The sequence below is a fragment of the Kryptolebias marmoratus genome, linkage group LG10 (assembly GCF_001649575.2).
Source record: "Kryptolebias marmoratus isolate JLee-2015 linkage group LG10, ASM164957v2, whole genome shotgun sequence".
Lineage (NCBI taxonomy): Eukaryota > Metazoa > Chordata > Actinopteri > Cyprinodontiformes > Rivulidae > Kryptolebias > Kryptolebias marmoratus.
This window is the reverse complement of record NC_051439.1, coordinates 5736019-5757505: the sequence shown is the minus strand read 5'-3', so window position 1 is coordinate 5757505 and position 21487 is coordinate 5736019. Positions and strand designations below refer to the sequence as shown.

Genomic DNA, 21487 nt, shown 5'->3' with positions numbered 1-21487 from the left:
AGATCACACAGTAGGCCACCTCAGTTCCATATATTACTTCTCATGATACTGTGCTCCACCAGGCTGAAACGTCCATCCACCCATTTTCTTTACCCGCTTCTCCGTGCTCAGTCACTGTGAGAGGCGGAGTAGACTTTGAACGGACACCTGATTAATTATGACAACTATTATCCTGTAGATGGGCCGGTACTGCCCCGCCTGTCGTTGTAAAGTCAATTATGTAACCCATTCGCGTGGTTAGACTTCACTGTGATCTCTAGTTTACGAGCAACCCGTGGAGGGGTCGTAGCCTTTAGCTCAGTTAGCAGCAGGAGCAGATCGAAGCGGAGCGGTTCGTCCTTTCCTTACAAAAAACTGTAAGTAATTCTGTGTAATTCATGAAGTGAAGTAGCCGGGTTCCTTTGACATTAAATGTCTTCATTATACTAACAAGAAACACTGGTCTGACTCTATTCTTTTAAAGTTCTGTAAGGTCAGCTGGTTGTGCTGTGTAGTACAAAGCTAATGCTAGCTGCTAGCATTGTTTTTCTAACCCGCTTCAGTAAAGACGGGTTAGCCTGTTTCTTGTTTTTTTATTTTATATTACTTCTAAATTCATGTCACAGTGAGCCACTGGACTGTCTACCTCAGCCTGTTGTGTTCACAAAGAAACGCGGAAAAGGTTTAAAATATGGATATGATAAAAGCAGATTAAAGTCAGTTGAATGAACCACCTAATCCCGTTATATTGACGTTATGCAAACGATAATCTCGCGAGATTGAGTCAATTGGGGGTATTTCTAAATTGCCAGGAGGTCTGCAATCTTTGTAATCCAAAGACCTATTTCTGCTCCTTTTTCAACTAAATAAAATTTGTGCAGAGTCGCAAAACTCATTAGGTGTTATATAAATACTACATAAAATATAGTTTGTGGCATTGTGATATTTAAAGATCTATAATAAGGTGTTGACCTTTATTACTGGTATGTTTACAAGATAGAACTACAACCCGAATTCAGAAAACAGTGGGACGTTGTGTTAAATACATAATATTTTCCTGTTATAATACCATATTTTATTCACAGTGGAACATGGTAAATATATCAAATGTTTTAACTACAAAAAATGGAAAATAAAAAAAGTTGATTTTGAATTTGATGGCAGCAACACATCTCTTTAAGGTTGTTCTAGGTCCATGTTTTCCTCTGTGAAGCCTCTCCTCTTCTTTTACCATCAGTCTGTAAACATCCTGGACCTGAGGAGAGCAGCTGCTGGAGGTTTTAAAGGGAATGTTGTCCCATTCTGGTCTGACGGAGGATTCTAGCTGGTCAACAGTCCTGAGTCTTTACTGAATTTTCATGTTTCCTGAACCATCAAACATCAAACCAGGCAGACCATTGTAGCTCCTGGACTCTTCTACTTTGAAGCCATGCTGTTATTATGGATGCACTCTGATGTTTTACATTGTTTTTTTCAGGCCTTCCCTGTAAAAGATGTCTGAGTGGAACCATAATGTTTTTTATGAACCAGTAGATACATTTTAATAAAACTCTCAGAATGCTATGATTGGAGCCAACCCAATTCAAGATAACCACCACAACCAACTGACTCTATGAAATGCAACAATCACTATAACTCATCCGGTTTTATAAATATTAAGCTGTAATTTGGTGTGGTAGACTCACATCACATTCTCTGAGTGCTGACAGATCTCATCTAATGTCATTTTCAAAGTGTGACCAACAAAATGATCTTGGTTTAAAAGTTTGTCATGATAGGTGGCGTGTGATATGCATTCCTTTAAGGAATTTTAACACTTTTAAATGTAATTAGATGTAATGGGATGTATGTTTTCTGACTTCTGGTTCAGAACTGTCAGAATCATTTCTTCTGTTTTGAAACTTTTCAGCTCATCGGTCATTTAGGCAACGACTAAATAAACAAGTTTATTACCTGTCTTATTTGCTGGAGATACAGCAGTGTAACTTTGCTATACCACCAAGGTTTTTATTAAATGTGTGTTTGCGCCGCAGGAAAAACAAATCTGATCTAAACCTCTCTCTCTCTCCTCAGACTCATGGCCTCCTCTCCTCCACACAACTTCTCCTGGGTGGAGCCGGGTAAACTGGCTGGACTGGCCATGCCCAGGATGCCGTGTGAGTACCGGTATCTGGTAGAAAGTGGAATCAAGCACCTCGTTTGCCTGTGCGAGAGGAAACCGCCTCACCACGACTCGTGTCCAGAGCTGCAGCTTCACCACATTAAGATCGAAGACTTCACTCCTCCTTCACCAACTCAGATCGACAGATTTCTCTCGGTGGTGGAGGACGCCAACGCCAAGGGAGAGGTACGGCCTCGCTGACATCACGGATTATGTAACTTTGACTTTGTCAGCGTCGAAGTTTGTTTTGGGCTTAGTCTGTTGTTAGGAGCGTCTGATTTTATTTAAGTCTTTCTGAGTCACCTTCACTGTCTCACAGTGTGAATGTTTGTTGTAACAGACTGCAAGATGGCAAAAAAACAACTTGTTTTTGGGATTAACAGTCAAAAATTCAAACAAATTAATAACCTATTATTCCTTAATGAAATGCATTCATTAAGCTAAAATCATGTCATGAATAAGATATAGCCATGTTGCTCAAACCTTGTATTTGACATTATGTTGCTGATCTGGTAGCACTCGGAGGATGCATTGGGGTAACTCTTAACTACTACCACACCGTCTGTTTAGCTCAGTATCTGAGCTGATTGGCTGTGGCCAATTGACTCCAGACATTAATCAGTTGTAGATGTATGCCCAGTGATTACTTTCTGAGTGTTTAAAAAAATAAAATGGTTCAGTTTGTTTGTGAGATATTTTGCTAACACTACAGACCAATAAAAGCACACCCGCAGACACAAGCTGAAACATTATCTCCTCTTGCGGCAGGTGATGACTAAAACCCGACCCCGTTTCAGCTCTGTGCGCAACAAGCACAAACACCCGTCTTAACAGACAATCCTGGGTGTGTGCTGTGTTACAAAGTTTAAACAAACCTTGTCTCGTTTGTCGTCAGGGTGTGGCGGTTCACTGCATGCATGGCCATGGAAGAACGGGGACCATGCTGGCCTGCTACCTGGTGAAGAAGAGGAAGATTCCCGGCATCGACGCCATTAAAGAGATCCGCCAAATACGACCCGGTTCCATCGAAACTCACGAGCAAGAGAAGGCAGTGATTCAGTTTTATCAGCGCACTAAATAAGTTTTATAACTGCTGAAAAGGATCAGTTCTGCTCGTGCTGTTAGAAAACAGTAATTAAACTTAAATACGTTGTGCCTCAATTACTCCAAAAATTGTACCTTATTTTTTATCATTTTAGAAAGATATATAGATAAAAAGCTGTGTTCAGATAGATAGTAAATCAAAATACTTTTTTGAAATGTTAACATATCTAAGGCTATGTCCACACCGGAGCAGCATTTTGTGAATACGTTTATTGTTTTAGAAACAGCTTTTTAGGAGCCCCTGAACTGTATTTTTCGAAACACTGTTTCAGCGAGAGAAAATCCTGAAACACCAGCCTTGCATTTTCATGTAGATCACCTAAACACAGCCTTTTGGAAAAAGTTAATGTCATAGACCCACCTCTAACTTACGAGCCTGAGCGTGACAGACGCAACAACAATAACAACAGATTAGATGCTTGTTTGGGTTTCCAAACTACAGCAAAACCTTCATATCCTCTATTACTTTAATGATAAACAGATAAGAAAAAACTTATTATTACACCAAATAATCTAAGGCTAGAAAGGTTTTTATCACTTTGTTGAACTGTCAACAATACATAAAGACAAATGTTGGAAAAAACTTGAATATACATTAATTATATATCACAAAAATGTGGGGAAAAGAGAATAGTTTTAAAATACCGACACCTGTGTAGAAAGAATTTAGCCTGATTGAGCATGCACTCTGCCTTCTACATGGTACTGCGTCTTGTCATTTTACAGCCAAACTGTTGTATTTCTTCTTCTTTTTTTTTAAACTCGTGTCATTCTTGTCTTTTATGCACTCGATGCAAGGGTAAAGAGGCGCCGACGCTCCCCGAAGGGAAGCTTTTCAGGAGCCGACGCTCGCTTGATTCTCTCCTCCGGGTTTCTGCGAAAATACAACCGAAAGACTTGTATCGTCTCATTAACAGAGACAGCGACCTGCGTTGTCTTTAAAATACGTTTATGGTGTGTGGTTTACTCAGGGACACTTTTCTAGCACTTTTAAAATAAAATAATTACTTTCCTCTTTTTGCACGTCTGTTTTGGCACATTTCTGTCATTAAATATTCATGCCAGGGAAGCTGCAGAAATACTTTCTTGATTTCAGTTTAATTATGAAGCTGTTTGTGTGAAAATGTAAACTCACTCTGTCTGCGTCACGTAGTCGTCCTGCTTCAGTTCGTTTGCTCCTTTTTCTGTCCGAAAATAAACCAAAAAATATATTGGGCTAAGACTTGGTGTGGCAGTAGCTGAGAGTCATTCATAACACACACTCTGAGGCTTGTGCTAACACATCCTGTGAGATCTTCCATGACATCATTTACAGGGTTTGATGAAAACAGCTACCTTCTCATTTTAAGGTGACAAAAGTCTGAAACTCTAGCTTGAATTCTGTCTTTAATTTCAATAAATGAAGCTGACAGTAAAAATATATTTTATTCCTATTGTACCTTTGTCTTCCTTGTGGGAGAAATGACTCCCTGTCTGCTTTTCTTCTTTCTGTTCCCAGTTATTTCCACCACAGCATCCATTGTTCTAAACATGGAAAATAATAATTAAAGTTTAATATTTTTAAAACATCTTTAAATGTGATTTAGGTTGACAACTTTTAAAACCAAAAACACAATTTAGTGTTCATGTCAGTTTGGTTCCCTGGCCGACCTCGGCTTTTGGCGTTGTGTCTCCAAGCTGCTGCAGGGTCACCATCGTGTCCCAGTCCTCGTCCTCCTCCTCTTCCTCTCCCCTCTTCTGAACTTCCTGCAGCCTCATCTGGAACCGCCACTCCAGGCTGAGCCTCCCGAGTTGCTCGTTCTCCGCCGCCGTTCGCTCGGCTTTGGCCTGGAGTAGCTGCACCTCCTTCTGCAGGAGCTCCACGGCCTGAAGCCTCCCCTGCTCCCGCAGTTTCTCCTGGGCCTCCCTCCTCCAGGGGTCACGCAGCTCCCGGCGGTCTCTCTGCTTTACGGGACCTGCGGTCTTCGGCTTGGAGGGCGGTTCTTGGAAGGAAACGTGTTTTGCTGGAGTGACGCTCACTTGGGGCTTTTCTGCTCGGCCTCCACAGGTGCTTGGTCTTTGCTGCTGCCACGGAACCGGAGGCCGAGGTTGCTTCTTGGTTGCAGATATAGGACTCGCGTAAATGGGACTTTGAGGGCTCTGCTTGGTTTTCAGAGCTTGGCTCCTCTTCACCGCTACCAAAGAGCTCTGCTGGAAGGTGCTGAGCAGAGGATTCGACTGTGCGCTCACAGCTCTGGTTAGAGGGATGTCGATGCATATCGGCCGGGCTGAAGGCGTGGACTGCTGTGAAAAGGGGGTTCTCCAGGCACCAGCAGTGCTTTTATGGCTGCCCTGCTGTTGTTTCAAAGGAGAGCTGTGATCGGAGCAGATGTTGTGTGTAGAAACACTTGAGCGAATCGGGGAGGATGAAATTTGGTCCCTTTGTTCCCGTGTGCTCTGCCTTTTGTCCAGCAGGGGTCCTCCACTGTCCACGCACAAACTCTCTTGTGAGAGAGCCTGACGCTGAAACAGGAAAAGACAGAGGAGTCAGTTGAATTTATCTTGCTGTATTTGCACAAGCTTGTATTATTTAATGCTACACAATTTAAAGATATAAGGATGTGGATTAATTTGTTTGTATCCTTTTGTTAAAAAAAGAAAAACCCACAAAAATCTCTGAAATGACTCAAAACTGACGAAGGACTGCATGTTTCAGCTCCTTCCACAGATGTTCAGCAGGATTTAGATCAGGGCTCAGAGGCCACTTTCAGAACGGTCCAATGTTTGGTTCTGAGCCATTCTTGGTGTTTTTAGTTGTGTTTTGGGTCATTATCCTGTTGGAGGAGCCATGACCTGAGACAGAGACCAAGCTTTCTGACTCTGAGCAGCACAGTTTACTCCAGAAGGCCTTGATAAGTCTTGAGATTTCATTGGACCCTGAACAGATTTAGGACCCCCTGTGTCAGAAGCAGAACAGAACCGAGCCTCCTCCATGTTCCCCTGTAGGTTCAGGGTTCTTTTCTTTGTTTCAGGTTTGGTTCTGTGAACACAGAGCTGATGGGACGTGTTGTCAAAAAGCTCCAGTTTTGTCTCATCTGTCCAAAGGACATTCTCCCAGAAGCTTTGTTGCTTCTCAATACATATTTATTAGTCCAGTCTGTCTTCTTATGATTTGGTGTCCTCCTCGGTCGTCTTCCATTAAGTCCACTTTGTCTCAAACAGACTGATGGTCTGATCTGACTCTGATGAACTTTGACCTTGGAGTTCACCTCTGATCTCTTAGGAAGTTGTTCTGGGCTCTTTGGTTATCGATCATATTATCCGTCTCTTCTGTTTATCATCAGTTGTCCTCTTGTGTCCACGTCCAGGGAGGTTGTCTCCAGTCCTGTGGACCTTAACCTTCTGAATAATCTGAGCAGCTGTAGTCTCAGGAACATCCAGCTGCTTGGAGATGGTCTTATAGTCTTTACCTTTAACATGATGTCAATAATTGTCTTTCTAAGCTCCTGAGACAACTCTGTCCTCAGCTTCCTGTGCTCCATGTTCAGTGTGTTACACACCATGATACCAAACAGCCCTGTGACTACCTGTCAGCCTTCAAACAGACAGACTAACTGATTACAGGACACAACTTAGTTTAACATGTCTCTGCGGGCAAAATATTTCAATCTGTTCTTGGAGTACAATCCTTTTGTCACGATCAGCTTAATTAGTTTGTTTTTAAAACAATTCTGTTAAACCAACATTCAAAAGCAATGAGTGATTTTCAATAAATTTTTAAACATTTTTGTCAGTTTTATTTCTGTGACCAAAGTGTTTTTTTTTTCTTTCTTTAACAGAAGGATACAATCAAATTAATCTGCATCAGTATAAACCCAATTGCTCCAGAATCACATTAGAACGTACCATTAAGGTTCTGTAACAGGAACTCTGGCCATGAGAAGGACTCAACGACGCTTTGAAGGTTTGCTGTGGTCGGCTCAGTTCAGATTCAACTCTGTCCCTGGATTTAGGGTTTGGAAGTGTCAAGTACTCTCTCTGAAATGTCTTATTTAAAAGAAGAAGAAGAAAAAAAAAGATTACTCCCCATGTGACATCAAATCTCTAACATTTACGAAGCAGCAGCTAATCGACATTTTCGGTGTTTGATAGATTTGTGTCTTTCGCTTACAAACCCTTTTTTTTGTTATCATCAACAAATGTTTCACAAAGGAGACTTGGAGCATATAGAGAAACAATTTTACCCAACATCTCCTATCTTGCTGAGAACAAGATCCCTATAGTGAAGCATGGTGGTGGCAGCAGCATGCTGTGGGGATAATTTTTTTTATCAGCAGGGACTGGGAAACTGGTCAGAGTTAAAGGGAGAACTGATGGAGCAATATAACGTTATTTTCAAGGTTTGACCAAAACAGCTACAATTCCCTTTCTTAACATGAGACAATGTTAGTCTAAAACACAAACATGAAATTAGCTGGGTGATATGCATTCCTTGAAAGAATGCTAGACCTTTAATTTATCTTTAATTTATTTGTGCATTGGTTCATAACTCATAAAATATCAGGTTCTAAAGCAAAAAAATAGAAAGGACACCAAGGGGGTGAACACTTTTGCAGCCCATTGTAAAATCAAAGTTTAATCAAATCAAACTTTCATCAATTCCTGATTCTCTTTCTATTATCTGACTGTGGGGTCATCGTCGTAAAATGTCAGATGAAAGAATATTTAATAAATGTATAAAAATCTTACATCGGTGCAAAGGTTGATGCTGGAAATAGACGTAGCGATGTTTCTTTTCACGTCAGGGTCAGCCGATTCCTCTCCTCCCTGCAGGCCAAAGTCTGCTGGAACGAGCAGAAAATAGTGCCGGAGCTGTTTTATTCGCTCACCCTCGTGCATTAAATGTATTTCAGACACTGCGTGTGCCCAGCAGCTAAAGGTTACACAAACACAAGTTCACTCACCGGTCATGTTGGGGTTGGAGCGGTAAAGTTGCCTGTTTCTCTGCATTATCTGCTCTTTCTTGCTCCTGCTGCCTCCGAGGAGCCTCCCTGAGGGGCAGAGGTCCACAACGCAGGGCGGCATAGAAGCTTCTTTAGGGTGGTCTTCATCGCCTGATGGGAAAATTAGATTTTAACTATAGGGTGGTACGAGGCAGACAGGGTTAAAAAAAAAAAAAAACAGGTCCTGATGTTTTATTAGGTTCTGACCCGGAGTGCTGTCATTCAGCAGAGCCTCGAGACCATGATAGCTCGCTCCAGACTTTGCAACCTGTAAGGTCACAACAGGGCCGGTCTGCGTCATGACTGCTGCTGCCCTAAAAGCAAAGTAGGATCCAGAAGGTTAGGAACGCTACGTCACGATTGACTGGGAAAGTACAGGTGGAGTTTTTACGGTGTCCTGAAATGAATATCGGATTTAAACTGAAGCACATTTTTATGTTCAAAGACATTAAAAATTAAAGGGCTAGCATTACTTGAAGGCATGCACATCGCTCATCATCTTTCATGCCAGAGTTTTAGACTAAGATCATCTGTCATCCATCCATTCTCTTGACCTGCCTTTCCATGCAGTGTCACAGGGAGCTGGTGTCCATCTCCATTCTCTGGTGTGGCCAGTTTATCAGGGCAGGCTTGCCCTTCTAAAACCAGACACATTCTGCTGGTTTTAGCTCATTGATACATCATCTACTAACACTAGACCTCACGCGGTCTTATCAAACGCAGAAACATCTTGCAGCATAATCTGCTGCAACCAACAGGGAATTTCTATTTCAGTTTAATTCAATTCAAAAATACTTTATTGATCCCAGAGGGAAGTTAAATGCTGGTATAACTCATGTTACTCAAGATTCTTCAAAGAGTTGTTGTAGATGCTGATGGCTGTTGGGAGGAAGGATCTCCTGTAGCGGTCTGGTGAAGACACTCTACTGTTGTGTAATAGTCTCATGCAGAGGATGCCCAGGGTTTTGCAAGATTTTAATAATTTGAAAATCTATTTTTAAGACTAAAATTAGAAGATAAATTATCAATCAAGCAGTTTGAACCAGCCGGACCAAATACGAACAGAGCACAGAAAATTAAAGACAGAGGGGAGATATAAAACATTAGAGGCCTATTTTCCTCCTTGATTAGTGAATCTAGTATCTGCTTATGTGGCTTCTGCACATAATGGTGGTTTAAAGCAAAAGGGGTGAATACATATGCACACACCATTTTTTAGTTTTATAATTTTTAGGATTATTTATCAAAAGGTTTGGGTTTTTTTTTCATCTATTTAACCTTGTTAATCTGGAGTGCTTTTCATATAATAAAAACAAAAAATAATAAAACTCAATGTTATGAGGCAACAAAACAAAGAGAGGGGGGGATACATTTGCAAAGATCTACTCTAAATCTCTAAATGCCTCTATGCTCCTCTGTGTGTTTGCTGTTCAGTGGGAGTGAGGCTTTTGAATGTATTCAGCCTATGAATTTATATCAAATAAAGGTGTGGTGGAGATTCAGAGATTTAGGCCGGTGCCTGCCCAACTGATATTTATTCTCAGGATGCACGAGAGGCGGGGACAGGTGGGGTGTCAGTCCATCACAGGTTGTAGCTGTTTTGGTCAGACCTTGAACTAACATTATGCACAGTCTCATTATATGTTAGCGCTTTGAGTATATCACACCACACCCAATTTTAGCTTGAAATCTAAAACATTCACTGAGTTATAGCCATTTTTGTGTTTGCTAAGGTCATTTGGCTGTTTTAGTGTACATCCAATGCTTATTTATCACTGAATATATGGATGGTACAGACAAGATGAACGCACATACACACACAGACACGGGCAAAGATATTATCGCCAAAAAAGCGTGGGTGATAGTCATGATGTCATGTAGTCACCTTTCTTGGCTGAGTCCAAGCAGACTTTGACCATCCGCACTGAGCAGCTGATCTCCTGCTGCCAGCCTCCCACTCTACACACAGTGAATGCACATCATTGAGCTAAAACTCTTCTTATGTAAAAACATAAAAAAACAACACTATCTGAACCAAAAGTGGGTCATGATCTCACCATTTCAGCCGGTCCTCCCCTGACAACAGATTTAATATAGATCCCAACGTTCTCCTGGCCTGCTCCCTGTGCAAAATAACAGGAAGGCTGGTCATTAAGGGGACCAAAGCATAGACTCTGAAGCAGCCTTACTGCTGTCCTGTTTCATTAAGCAGCTTTGACAGAAAAGATGCAAATTAAACACCAAGTGAGATTTTGTCTGAACTGCCATTTTCACATCTTATATCAGTTTTTACACAATCACAGTTTAAGTTTGATGATTTTATTGTTTACAGATTTCTTTCCACAAAATGTCACGCTCTATCTTAGGAATTGTTTCACAAGGGAACAGAGTAAACATATAAAATGTTTTTTTTGGAATTTGGAAATAATTCTGGAAAAAATAAGGTAATTTTGAATTTGATGGCAGCAGCACATCTCTTTAAGGTTGTTCCAGGTCCATGTTTCCTCTGTGAAGCCTCTCCTCTTCTTCTAACATCAGTCTGTAAACATCCAGGAACTGAGGAGAGCAGCTGCTGGAGGTTTTAGAGGGAATGTTGTCCCATTCTGCTCTGATGGAGGATTCTAGCTGTTCAACAGTCTCCTTTTACCCAGTTTGTCTTCACTGTTATTGGACAGTCAGTTTGTTATCAAATGCCCCCAGGATGCAGACAGTGCACACCCAAGCTTCAATTTTATTTACGCTCAAAATTTTCTTCTCAAAACTGTAAGTGAAGGGTCTTTTAACTTATCATATCTCCTGCATAAAACACTGCAGAAACATAAAAATTCCCATGTGTGACCATCAGAGTCTTCTGCCTTTTATCAAGCTGTTTCTGTCTGCCTTTACTGAACTTGGCAGTCAGAGAGTGACAGACACAGGTTTAAGGTTAATTGGCCACAAATTTAATATTTCTTGGTTCTCTTTACTCTTTTATACAGTTCATACATCAAACTATAGTCATTTGTTCTTAGATTACTACAAAGTTATGTTGGATTTTTAGACAGAAGCTGCGTTGGCATCCTCCAAAACCTCTTCAGAAATGTTGTAGTTCTAGTTGGTGCTGAGAGTTTCCACGTTTGAACAGATGCAACATATTACCTTAGCAGCTACAATGCTAATTCCCATCCCGCTGTTCAGAGGTTTGTGCAGAGAGATGGTCTCAATCTCTGGCTGTCTTTGTATTTCCTGCTGAAGAAAAAAAACAAAAAAAAGGTAACTTCATGGTAAATCATCATTTCAACCCATCTGGAACCCCCAACTATAATTCGCTGTCTTTACCAAGTATGTGTCCTCCTCAGTATGTGCTAATTCACTGAAGTACACAGTCCAGTCGCCTTTGGATTTCGGGTGACGTGTCAAAGAACAGAGACCTGCAGCAGGAAGATAATATGGTAATATGGAGGTCATCATTAACATATGAGAGCAAAAACCTCCTACCTTTCTGACATATTGGCTCCAAAAACTCTTGAAACCCTTGAGGGATGCCTCTCACGGTGTCACAGGAGTACCCTCCCTCCGGCAGCAGGAAAGGCAGGGGCAGATCGAGACTCTCCTCCAGCTGGATGTCCTGTCCCTCACTCTGACTCAGGTCCGAGGCCCCAGCAGCTCCTACCACAGCGTCAATCAAATCCTGCCAATAGGATGATTTGATTGACATTAGTTGCAGGAGTAACAATGATGCTAGTCGGCTGAGAAAAAGAGCAACAAACACAACAAACAGTGTGCAAAAGAGCAGAGGTTTAATCAACAGTGGCCTGCTATAGGCAGCCCTAGTAATATTTGTACCCTACTATTAAAATATATGAGCAGTGGTTCACTCAGAATCAATAGAGTAATATGACAACCCATTTCACTATTCTTCATGTATTATTCAGGATCATATTCATTATTGTAAATTATTCATGCTGTTAAATCAATACAGCTGAGCTCATGTTCTGCGCCTGAAGCTTCTGTAACAAACTCTCACTGCAAACTTTGAGCTCAAGTCTTACAGTGCCAAAATGGACATAAGACGATTAAAATCCCGTTGTGATATGAAAAAAAAAAAAACTTTATTGCACGAGGAGGAGGATTAAAAGTGCTCACAGGAGGGATGTGAGGCTCATTGGTTGCATAGAGGTAGCCAGCCAACAACACCCGCAACTGCAGCGAGTTCAACTTGAAACAGGTGCTCCGGATGTCCTTGGCGTCCTGCGTCGAGTACTTGTTCATGGTCAGAAGGGTGGTTGCCTAGAAACAGCCAGGCAGGACTATTTTAACATCTTGCATCAGAAAGAGACATGTTCTTGTGCGCTGTAAATGAAAGCTGAGATTTCAGAGCTGCATTATCACACAGAGATAAGAACTAAGAGCTCTTAATTCAAGTTTAACACCTTAGTGGTTTAAATGACTCATCTGGTTCATAACAAAACTCGAGTCTAAGCCTTTTTTTGTTGTTGTTTGTTGAGTTGTTTTCTTCTTCTTTGTTTGCAGGCAGACAGACCTGTATGATGTGTCCCAGGTGGCAGTCAGCAGCCAGCTCCAGGCCCTGCCTCTCCGCCCAGGCTTCGATGGGCGCCAGCCTCCGGCGCAGGGCAGATCCCCAGTAGTGGGAGCGTAGGCCTGGAGCGGTGGCTTCTGGCTTCATGAGCTGGTTAAAAAGCCAGGCGCTGATGAAGTGAAAGAGCTGAGAGAAGAGCTGGATGGTGAGGGCCGGGTTGACCCGACAGCGGCGAAACAGCGACATGGCGTTCATCAAGGTGTTCAGCACCATCTCTGCAACCAGCGAGACAAAACACAGCTACAGACCTTTTTTATTATTATTATTATTATTATTATTTTGAAGTCAGACTTTAAACAAGAGAGTCTGCACTTTCTGCAAAACTGCAGTTTGAATGCTGAACGCTAAATGACTTTGAAGAAATTTGCTGAAGAAGTTGAAACTGAGTAGTTAAAGCTAAAAGAAACAGACTGCAAACTAAAATGAAAAAGAAAATAAAAGAAATAAAAACACCAGCTAAAAATTCAAAAGAACAAAACAAGATTTAGACGTAGCAAAATGCCAGCTAAAAACTAAAGGGGAAAAAATACTAGCTACAGGGAGAAAAATGTAAATTAACAGGAAAAAGTTGTAAAAATGCTAGCTAAAAGGAGCAAAATGCAAGCTAAAAAAAAGCAGACGTAAAAGCTAAAAGGAGAAAAATACACATTAAAAAGAGGAAAACACTAGCTAAAAGCAAAAAGGTTAAAATACCCTAGCTAAATGCAAAAGCAAAAACAACAAAGAACAAATTAAAAGGAGCAAAACACAAAAAAGAAGCTAAAAGGAGCTAAATTGCTAGCTAAAAGACAAAACACTAGCTGAAAACTAAAAAGTGCAAAATGGTATTTTAAAAATTGGTAAAATGCCAGCTAAAAGTAACCAGTGACACAGAAGACAACTATAGATCTTTTGCAGGAATTGTGTTTAAAGTGAAACATTTTATTCGTTTTAGTCCATATCTGTAATAAATAATTAAATCTGTACCTATACCAGCTGGCAGTGCGCCGTGCTGCTCAGGATCAATCAGAAAAATCGGTAAATGTTTTCTCAGCTCATTCTGTTGGCACCGAAGCAGGAGGCTTTGAGGAATAAAACATAAAAATGAAACATTATATGGTAGGTCTGAGCTAAGATGGAAATAAAGGCTTAGCACGCCTTGAAGGTATGTATATCTCCTGCCACCTTTCATGTCAAAAATCTAAACTAAGTTTTAGCCATTTTGATCAAACCTTCTAAATTTTGTTATGCGCGATCCCATGTGATATTATGAGATCCCACAAGATGCATTAGTGCTCAGAGAATGTGTCGTGAAGGATTCTCAGCTACTACCACACCAAACTGGCTAAATATGGCCATTTTTTGTGTTTGCTAAAGTTGATTAGCTGTGGCAGCCATCTGAAATTGGAATGATTCCAAAAGTTGATCACTTGTAGATGAACATCCAAGGAATACTTCCTGAGAGTTTCCTCTAAAAATCTGCGCTGTGGTCCATGAGCTATTTTGCTAACACTACAGACACAGACAAAGACATTATCTCTATACAGCCTTTTTAAAATTGCAGGAAAGTCGTTAAAGAGCTTAAAAGAATGAATAATTCATTGTACAAATGTCCTTTCTGGTTCCTACAACATTTACGCTTAAATGAGACAAAACTGGAAACTGTCTTCAGGGCTGATGAATCAGAATTTGAATGTTTTTTGTTAAAATGACAAAGAGCTCCGAGCCATCTGGCTTGCTTTCAGCACAAATCAAATGACCAGGTGTCCCTTTTTGTGTAGGACTGAACAACATTTCTTATTGCCCAGTGCCAGAAAGTAGATGATCATATCACTGCCTGTGTGTGTGTGTGTGTGTGTGTGCGTCTTTTTCTCATCAACTACTGGGCAGATTTTAATGAAACCTTCATGAAGTAATTATTGGATCAACAACCCAATTCAAGATGGCCACTTCAGCTAACCAACCTTAGCAACCAAAAATTGAATATAACTTTTTAATAGATGTTGAGCTAAAATTTGTTGCAGTGTCTCAGTCATCCCTGACTTTATTAATGCTTACAGACTGCACGAGATATTTGTTTAAACCTTTGGCATGCACATGCATTCCTTCGAGAAGTGTTACTTTTATTACATCTATTTTTTGTTTTATTTTTTGACTCTTTTTGCCTGGTAACAAGTCTCAGGTTTGTAAAACGGATACACAAGTGGATAAATGTGCTTGTACCCTTTTCATAACTTGAAACTGACAAAAATAAAAATAAAAAATAAAAGGAAAGAAATCTTGAAGTTTGACAAAAAAAAAATCAGTCATTGGTTTTAAAACTTGTTTCAACAAAGTTAAAACAAAAAAAAAATAAAATAAAGAAACTGACCTTGATAAAAGGGATGGTACCATTAGGAAGCCCTGAAACTAATTTTCCCACAGGGACAGGTTAAACTAAAGTGTGTAGTTTTATCACAGGTGTCTTCAGTCTTGTAATCAGTCAGTCTGTCTGTTTAAAAGGTGACAGGTAGTCACTGTGCTGTTTGGTATCATGGTGTGTAACACACTGAACATGGAGCACAGAAAGCTGAGGACAGAGTTGTCTCAGGAGCTTAGAAAGACAATTATTGACATCATGTTAAAGGTAAAGACTATAAGACCATCTCCAAGCAGCTGGATGTTCCTGTGACTACAGCTGCTCAGATTATTCAGAAGGTTAAGGTCCACAGGACTGGAGACAACCTCCCTGGACGTGGACACAAGAGGACAACTGATGATAAACAGAAGAGACCATCACCCATTAAATGTTCAACTTCTCAAATTTATTGAATGAAAAGATGGTGCAGCTTGAACCTGAGGTAGTAGAATAGTATGTCACAGTATGTCAAAAAACAAGTTTAATGATAAACCAAAGCTACCATCAAGTGGCGATACTAGAGAGGGAAATATCTACCTTTATGCTTTATTACCTGCATTTTATTTAATACCAAAACTCCTTATTTTAGTAATTTCTGCTCTTTCATGTTTAATTTACACATCTGTGAAAACATTGTTAATTCTGACCAAATGTAGCTTTTGGAGTAACATTCTTAAGCAAGGCTTTGCTTAATTCAGCAATATAATGCAAAGTGCTGGTGTGTGATCTGTACCTGTAGGCTTTTTGCACCAGGTGGGAAAGGTCCAGCTGACTCTGCTGTGTGAGCGGGCGGAGATCTTCATCGTGTTTGAGGAAGTTCAGCAGCTCAGACGAGTTGGCCATCCAGAAGGCAAGAGCCCCCGCGATTGTCTGCTGTCTCTGCAGATTAAACACATTAAACTTTAAAAACATTTGTAAATGTGCCTGTGAAGAGCAGGTATTTAAAAAAAACTATCAAATGAAATGTGCAAACTACACATCAAATCATGCAGCGAGATCAGGACTGGTGTGCTATGACTTTTGGTCGTGGTACGTCGCGCAACTTAAACAAAATTTACTGTGAGGGGAAAAAAAATGGAGGTCAATGCAATTTTGAGAGAATATGCAACCAACTTTGGAGCTTTTTATCCCGGACACACATCAAAGTAGAAATATCATTCAGAGTTCAATCGGGTCAGAGAAAGTTGGACTTTATATGTGTGAATTGGCATTTTTATATCTTTTATGGTTTTTACACAATTGTAGTTTAAGTTTGAGGAATTTTACAGATTTTTACAGGGAACGTTCAACTGACTGATGATGACGTCACACAGATTGTCTAAAATTTCCTGATCTTTTACAAACAAACTCTTCTTACTACCGCAACTCCTTGTGGTAAATGTACAAATTAAATTTTGTCACCCAGTGTCTTTTTCACTCCAATAGGACTTATTGCTTTTCTCTCAAATCCCCCAGAATGCAAAGAGTGAACAGCCACGTTTCCGCAGATTCAATTATATTTTAGCTCATAATTCTTTTCAAAACTGTAAATTTATATCTTGTCATATGTTCTACATAAAACACTGTGAAAACAAAACTTCACACGTGTCACCATCGGCCTTCTGCCGCTCACAGTTCAGGAATTTTTAAGATCTGACTTACAGTTCTCATACAGTGAGTGTTTGTTTGAGGCTTACTTTTCTGTCTGCCTCTCATTAACTTGGCGGTCAGGGAGTGACAGACACAGGTGTGTGGTTACCATGGTGACCAAATTGAGCCTCTGTCTTGGTTCTCTTTACCACTTCCTTTACAGTTCAAACATCAAAATGTTGGGCTGTAGCTGCATTGAAAAGTGTTCATAAACTTGCCTGGATCACGTTCCTTGTCATGGCCACCATTTTGTTTGTGATAGACGCGACAGTGTGTGCGCTTCCAGAGGACTGAGAGCCTCGGCTGTGATGGCGAAGCAGAACAAACCGGCTCGCAGCGTAAAGGATGTACGCAGGTGAGAGCTTGAAATGAACTGTGGAGCTGTTGGTGTAATTTATGACCGCTGACAGGAAGGCCTCCTCAGCTGAAACATTAAAAAAAAGATAAAATGCACCAGCAGGGGGCAGAAAGACAATGAGCTTTTAACCAGCAGGGATCATAACTTAAAATAAATAAATCAAATTATTTAAAGAATCATATGATGACAATGAAGCATGTTTTTATTTCACGCTCACCATTATCACTGATCTGAACTCTGACTGGTAATCCAGGCTGCTTTGAAAAATCTAAACGACACAAACACAGAAACCACAGCTTTTAAAACTTAACTTGCAGTGTAATTTAAAGCTTAAACTTTCAAACGAACTGAAGGCTTTAAAGAAATGCATATCACCCGCCACCTTTTGTGTTGAAATTCTAGACTAAAATCATCTTTATGTTGAAAAACGATGGAATGGCAGCCACTTTGGTCAAACCTGAAAAAAAACGTTATGCAAAATCTAATGATGATGATGATATTCTGCATGATTTGTTAGTGCTTATGCTATGTGTTGAGAAGGTCTGTCAGCTACTACCATGCCAAATTTTAGCTCACTATCTGTAAAACTGGTTGAGGTATAACCAATTAGCTGAAATTTCTGAGAGTTTAACTGAAATCTGTGGGTTGCCAGATATTTTGCATTAGCTCCAAAAGTTGATGCCAAGTTTTTTAGCAAATATGTTTACAATGTGTTGCGACTGAAGTATGTGTTGGGAACAATGCTCAGCTACTACCACGCCAAATTTCAGGTCAATATCTGTAAAATCGACTGAGTTAGAACCATTACTGTTTTCTAATATCAGTTGGCTGTGTCAGCCATTTTAAATTGGGTTGAGTTCAAAAGTTAGTTCAGTGGTTTATGAGATATTCCGCTAACAAACAAAGCTGATTGCAATAGTCAATGGGAACGTTTTAAACACAGATCTAGTGCAATCAGTTACCACTCAGAGTATCAGTCAGGGATCACTCTAAGCTACTAGCACACCAAATTTTGGCTCAATATCTGTAAAAAGCGGTGGGTGATAACAAGTAAAATGCTGCAGTTAATATGTGCCTACATGTGTCTCACACTCCTCATTGTATGGTTTCATTTTACCCACCCTCCAGAGTCTGGCTCTGTTGCCGTTCGTTTCCTTTGGAGTGTCTCCGAGTGCTGAAGTTGGACAAACGCAGGCTGGTAACGTTCAGCAACTCTTCAGCCGATCTGAAACCGATGTGAAAGGAGAGGGTTTCATTCTGAGCGTTCAACACCCTGGCTTTGGGACTGGCAGCTGTGGGCAGTGCAGATTTTACCCGTTCTCTGCCCCCTGTGTGAGGCCTGCCGCTTTCTTTCCTTTCCTCGACAGTGTCCTCTTAAAGGTTTGAAGAACGCCTCCTTTCTCTCTCTCCAGACAGCTTTCCTTTTTCAGGCAGATGAACGAAGCAGATTTCATGTGTGATCATATGGGAAAGTTTAGTAAAACTGCACTCTTGCTGCCTGTCAGACAGCATGTGGTTGTTCTTTTAAATTAGTTAAATTCGGTGTTTAAAGTTTGAGGCTCACCTCCAAACTGTCCTGGTCTTTCTTCAGCACAAAGCGTCCTCCTCGGCTGTCTGATTTCCAGCTTAATTGGACAATCAAAGGTTTCTCATCTTGTTCCAACTTACGTTCTGCTTCCACAATCAGAATAAATAAATAAGCACAGATTATTACTGAATTATCTCCAACCACAAACCCATTAGCTTGGCTGTAACCACTGATGTTGTTTGATACAAGAACAGGACAGCTGGACTAACAGTGTGAAGCATTTACATTATTGTTTTCCTGTTTTAGTTTTTATTTGTAAGTGTTTTAGACTGAAAATACTTTTGCATGTTTTGTGATATTTTACAAATTTATGTATCAAAGCATTCAGCATCATTGGGAAAAGTGTGCTACAACTTATTTTTTAATACTTTTAAAAATATTTAACATTGTTTAAAATAAAATTCCCTATTAAATATGTTAAATTCCTGAAAAAAAACTTGTTCTCTTTGAAGTCTGCTTCAGCACACTTACATTTAGCTTTTAGCTATCATTTTGGTTCTTTTTTGTACCTTGTAGCTACCTTTCTGCTACAATAGGCTTTTAAATACTGTTTTGCCATTTTTTTATTTTCTGCTTTAACAATTCATGTTTACCTTCTTCAACAAATTTCAGCAAAGTCGTTCAGTCAGCGTTCACATAGTGTTTTTTTTTGTTCTAAATCCGATCCAGTTTGGCCCTAATTTGGTCCACATGCAGACCAGTGAAGTCTCTATAAATTATCTGATTTGCAAAAAGCTGGAAAATAAAGAACGGGCGCCAGGAGGGCATAAGTGATTGTGTTATCAGGCAGTTGCTGAATCATCTGACAGAGAATGGGTCGTTGTCTCGCCAGCACTCGATAAACATTTGATCCACTCGCATGTTCCATGTCCATGATCACAACCGTACTCCAAGAATAATTTGTGGAATGAAGATCTTACCTTTATCTGTGTGGATTTCATGAAGAGAATAATTAGTCGACAGCATTTTCATGTCAGGCCTGAATTTCTCTGACAGCGTTTCAACAATCTCTCGGCTTGGAGAGCTGCTGGAAACACGCAGACACTTTGTGGCCACATTTCCCTTTATGTCATCCTCAAAGTAGAAGCGAATCACACCATGAAACTCCAGCTTCTGTGGAAAAAAAAAGGTGGGAGTCTTTAAAGGATCGCATGTTCTGCGTGTTTTAGTGTGAATTCAGCATCATGATCCTGTTTCTCTTAACTTTTTGTTTATTTTTGTACATTTTTGACATGTAACTACCTCTACTGTGTGCTGTTTTAACTATTCAAATGTCAAAATGTGCATCTCAGTCAGAATATTCTTGCTAGGGCTTTAGGTTTTGTGGAACTTTGGCACATTTCAAAATATTCGTTCCCCATAGAAAAACACAGAGATCTGTTGTTGTTTTGCTGTCAGCTGCTCCTTCCTTCAGGGGTGGCCACAGCCAGCGAATGTCGGACAAAATATTTGACGTTCGTTTTACACCGGATGACCTTCTTGATGCAGCCTGGTCTTAAATCTGCAGCCTCAGGATTACGAAACCACAACACTGACCACCGAGCTACCACACTGAGATCTGCAATTCCTTTTAAAAACATTGTTCTCTTTTAAAGCTGCTTCACTCAAGTGCTGTGTGTGTCATTTTAGAAACCTAGCACTTAAGGAATGCCTATCACCCGCCCATTAGCTTTATATCTATAAGGCTGTCTGAGTTGTAGCCATTTTTGTTTTACCTAATGTCACTTAGCTGTGTCGGCCATCTTGAACTGGATTGACTTTAAAAGGTTAATCAGTTGTAGATGTTTATCTAATGATTATCTCCTGAAGGTTTCGTTAAAATCCAAAAAGTTAAGCAGATGTAAATATACATCAAATGATTACTTTCTGCAAATTTATTGAAATTCATCCAGTAGTTTAATGTTCTGACAGACGCGCGCACACACACACACACACATATTTATATAGTTTTTCCTGGTGCAACTTGTGGTTACCATGGTGACCATAATGAGCCACTGGCAGCAGCTTTTCTTCTACACTCAATGCATCAAAACGGATAAACTGTTATTTTTGTTTTCTGAGCTTAGATTACTGCAAAGCTGTGTTGAAATGTTTGGCCTGAGCTGCCTTGATACCCTTCAACATTTCTTCAGATATCTTCTACTTCTATTTATTCTAGGTGTAAAAGTAACATCCAGTGACCTGAAGTTGAAAAACAGAGCAGTGATTAATCAGTTTAAATGAAATAAATAAAAAAAACTGACATGAAATAATGAGGCTTTGCATTTCAAGGTGCATTAACAGAACTGAAGCATTGGGGAAAAGCAGAATATTCCTTATATGGATCAAATCCCACGTCACGGGAAGTGTTGGCGTTGGCTGAGGACTCACCTCATCAGGTTGGCTCATTTCAAACAGGTCCAGTCTGCTGCTGTTCCACTGTCTGATGACTTTAGCTAATTTCTCCCGTTCCTCCTCGTCCGACATCTTTCAGCCTCAAAGCTTCGCCTCAACCAGTGACTTTTTCTTCTGAAAGGTAGACGGGGAGAAAACAGAGTGACAGAGCAGTCCTCCTTCAACCTTCACACTGTTCGATTTCAACTCATCCGCTGTGGTAGGTTGTTCAAATGATTTCCCCTCATCTTCGCCCCCTCTGTGAGCCCCCTGCGACCCCCTGCCCTCATTTCACAGGTCAGTGGCGCTTTGGTAAATGAGGCAAACAGGCAAACTGGTAATAAGTCGGACAGAGAA

The 21487-nt window shown here is 40.4% G+C and overlaps 2 protein-coding genes across 2 annotated transcripts; one reads left to right on the top strand and one right to left on the bottom strand.

The window, feature by feature from the left end:
• The first annotated feature begins 74 nt into the window (after positions 1 to 74).
• dusp23b (dual specificity phosphatase 23b) lies at positions 75 to 4664 on the top strand. Its single transcript, XM_017421462.3, has 3 exons — positions 75 to 356; positions 2053 to 2326; positions 3036 to 4664. Exons 2-3 carry the CDS (start codon positions 2057 to 2059, stop codon positions 3219 to 3221), a joined length of 456 nt encoding a protein of 151 aa, XP_017276951.1. The 5' UTR covers positions 75 to 356; positions 2053 to 2056; the 3' UTR covers positions 3222 to 4664.
• LOC108239057 (afadin) lies at positions 3916 to 21331 on the bottom strand. Its single transcript, XM_037977947.1, has 25 exons — positions 21128 to 21331; positions 19678 to 19870; positions 18734 to 18840; positions 18484 to 18590; positions 18291 to 18394; positions 17387 to 17437; positions 17030 to 17235; positions 15916 to 16061; positions 13772 to 13866; positions 12749 to 13020; positions 12352 to 12495; positions 11704 to 11896; positions 11545 to 11636; positions 11365 to 11451; positions 10284 to 10349; positions 10112 to 10185; positions 8434 to 8540; positions 8188 to 8337; positions 7973 to 8067; positions 7130 to 7270; positions 4895 to 5746; positions 4684 to 4768; positions 4380 to 4428; positions 4253 to 4286; positions 3916 to 4150 (listed from the first exon to the last, which is right to left on the bottom strand). The coding sequence occupies exons 1-25, from the start codon at positions 21221 to 21223 to the stop codon at positions 4025 to 4027; spliced, it is 3672 nt and encodes a 1223-aa protein (XP_037833875.1). The 5' UTR covers positions 21224 to 21331; the 3' UTR covers positions 3916 to 4024.
• Positions 21332 to 21487: the final 156 nt, after the last annotated feature.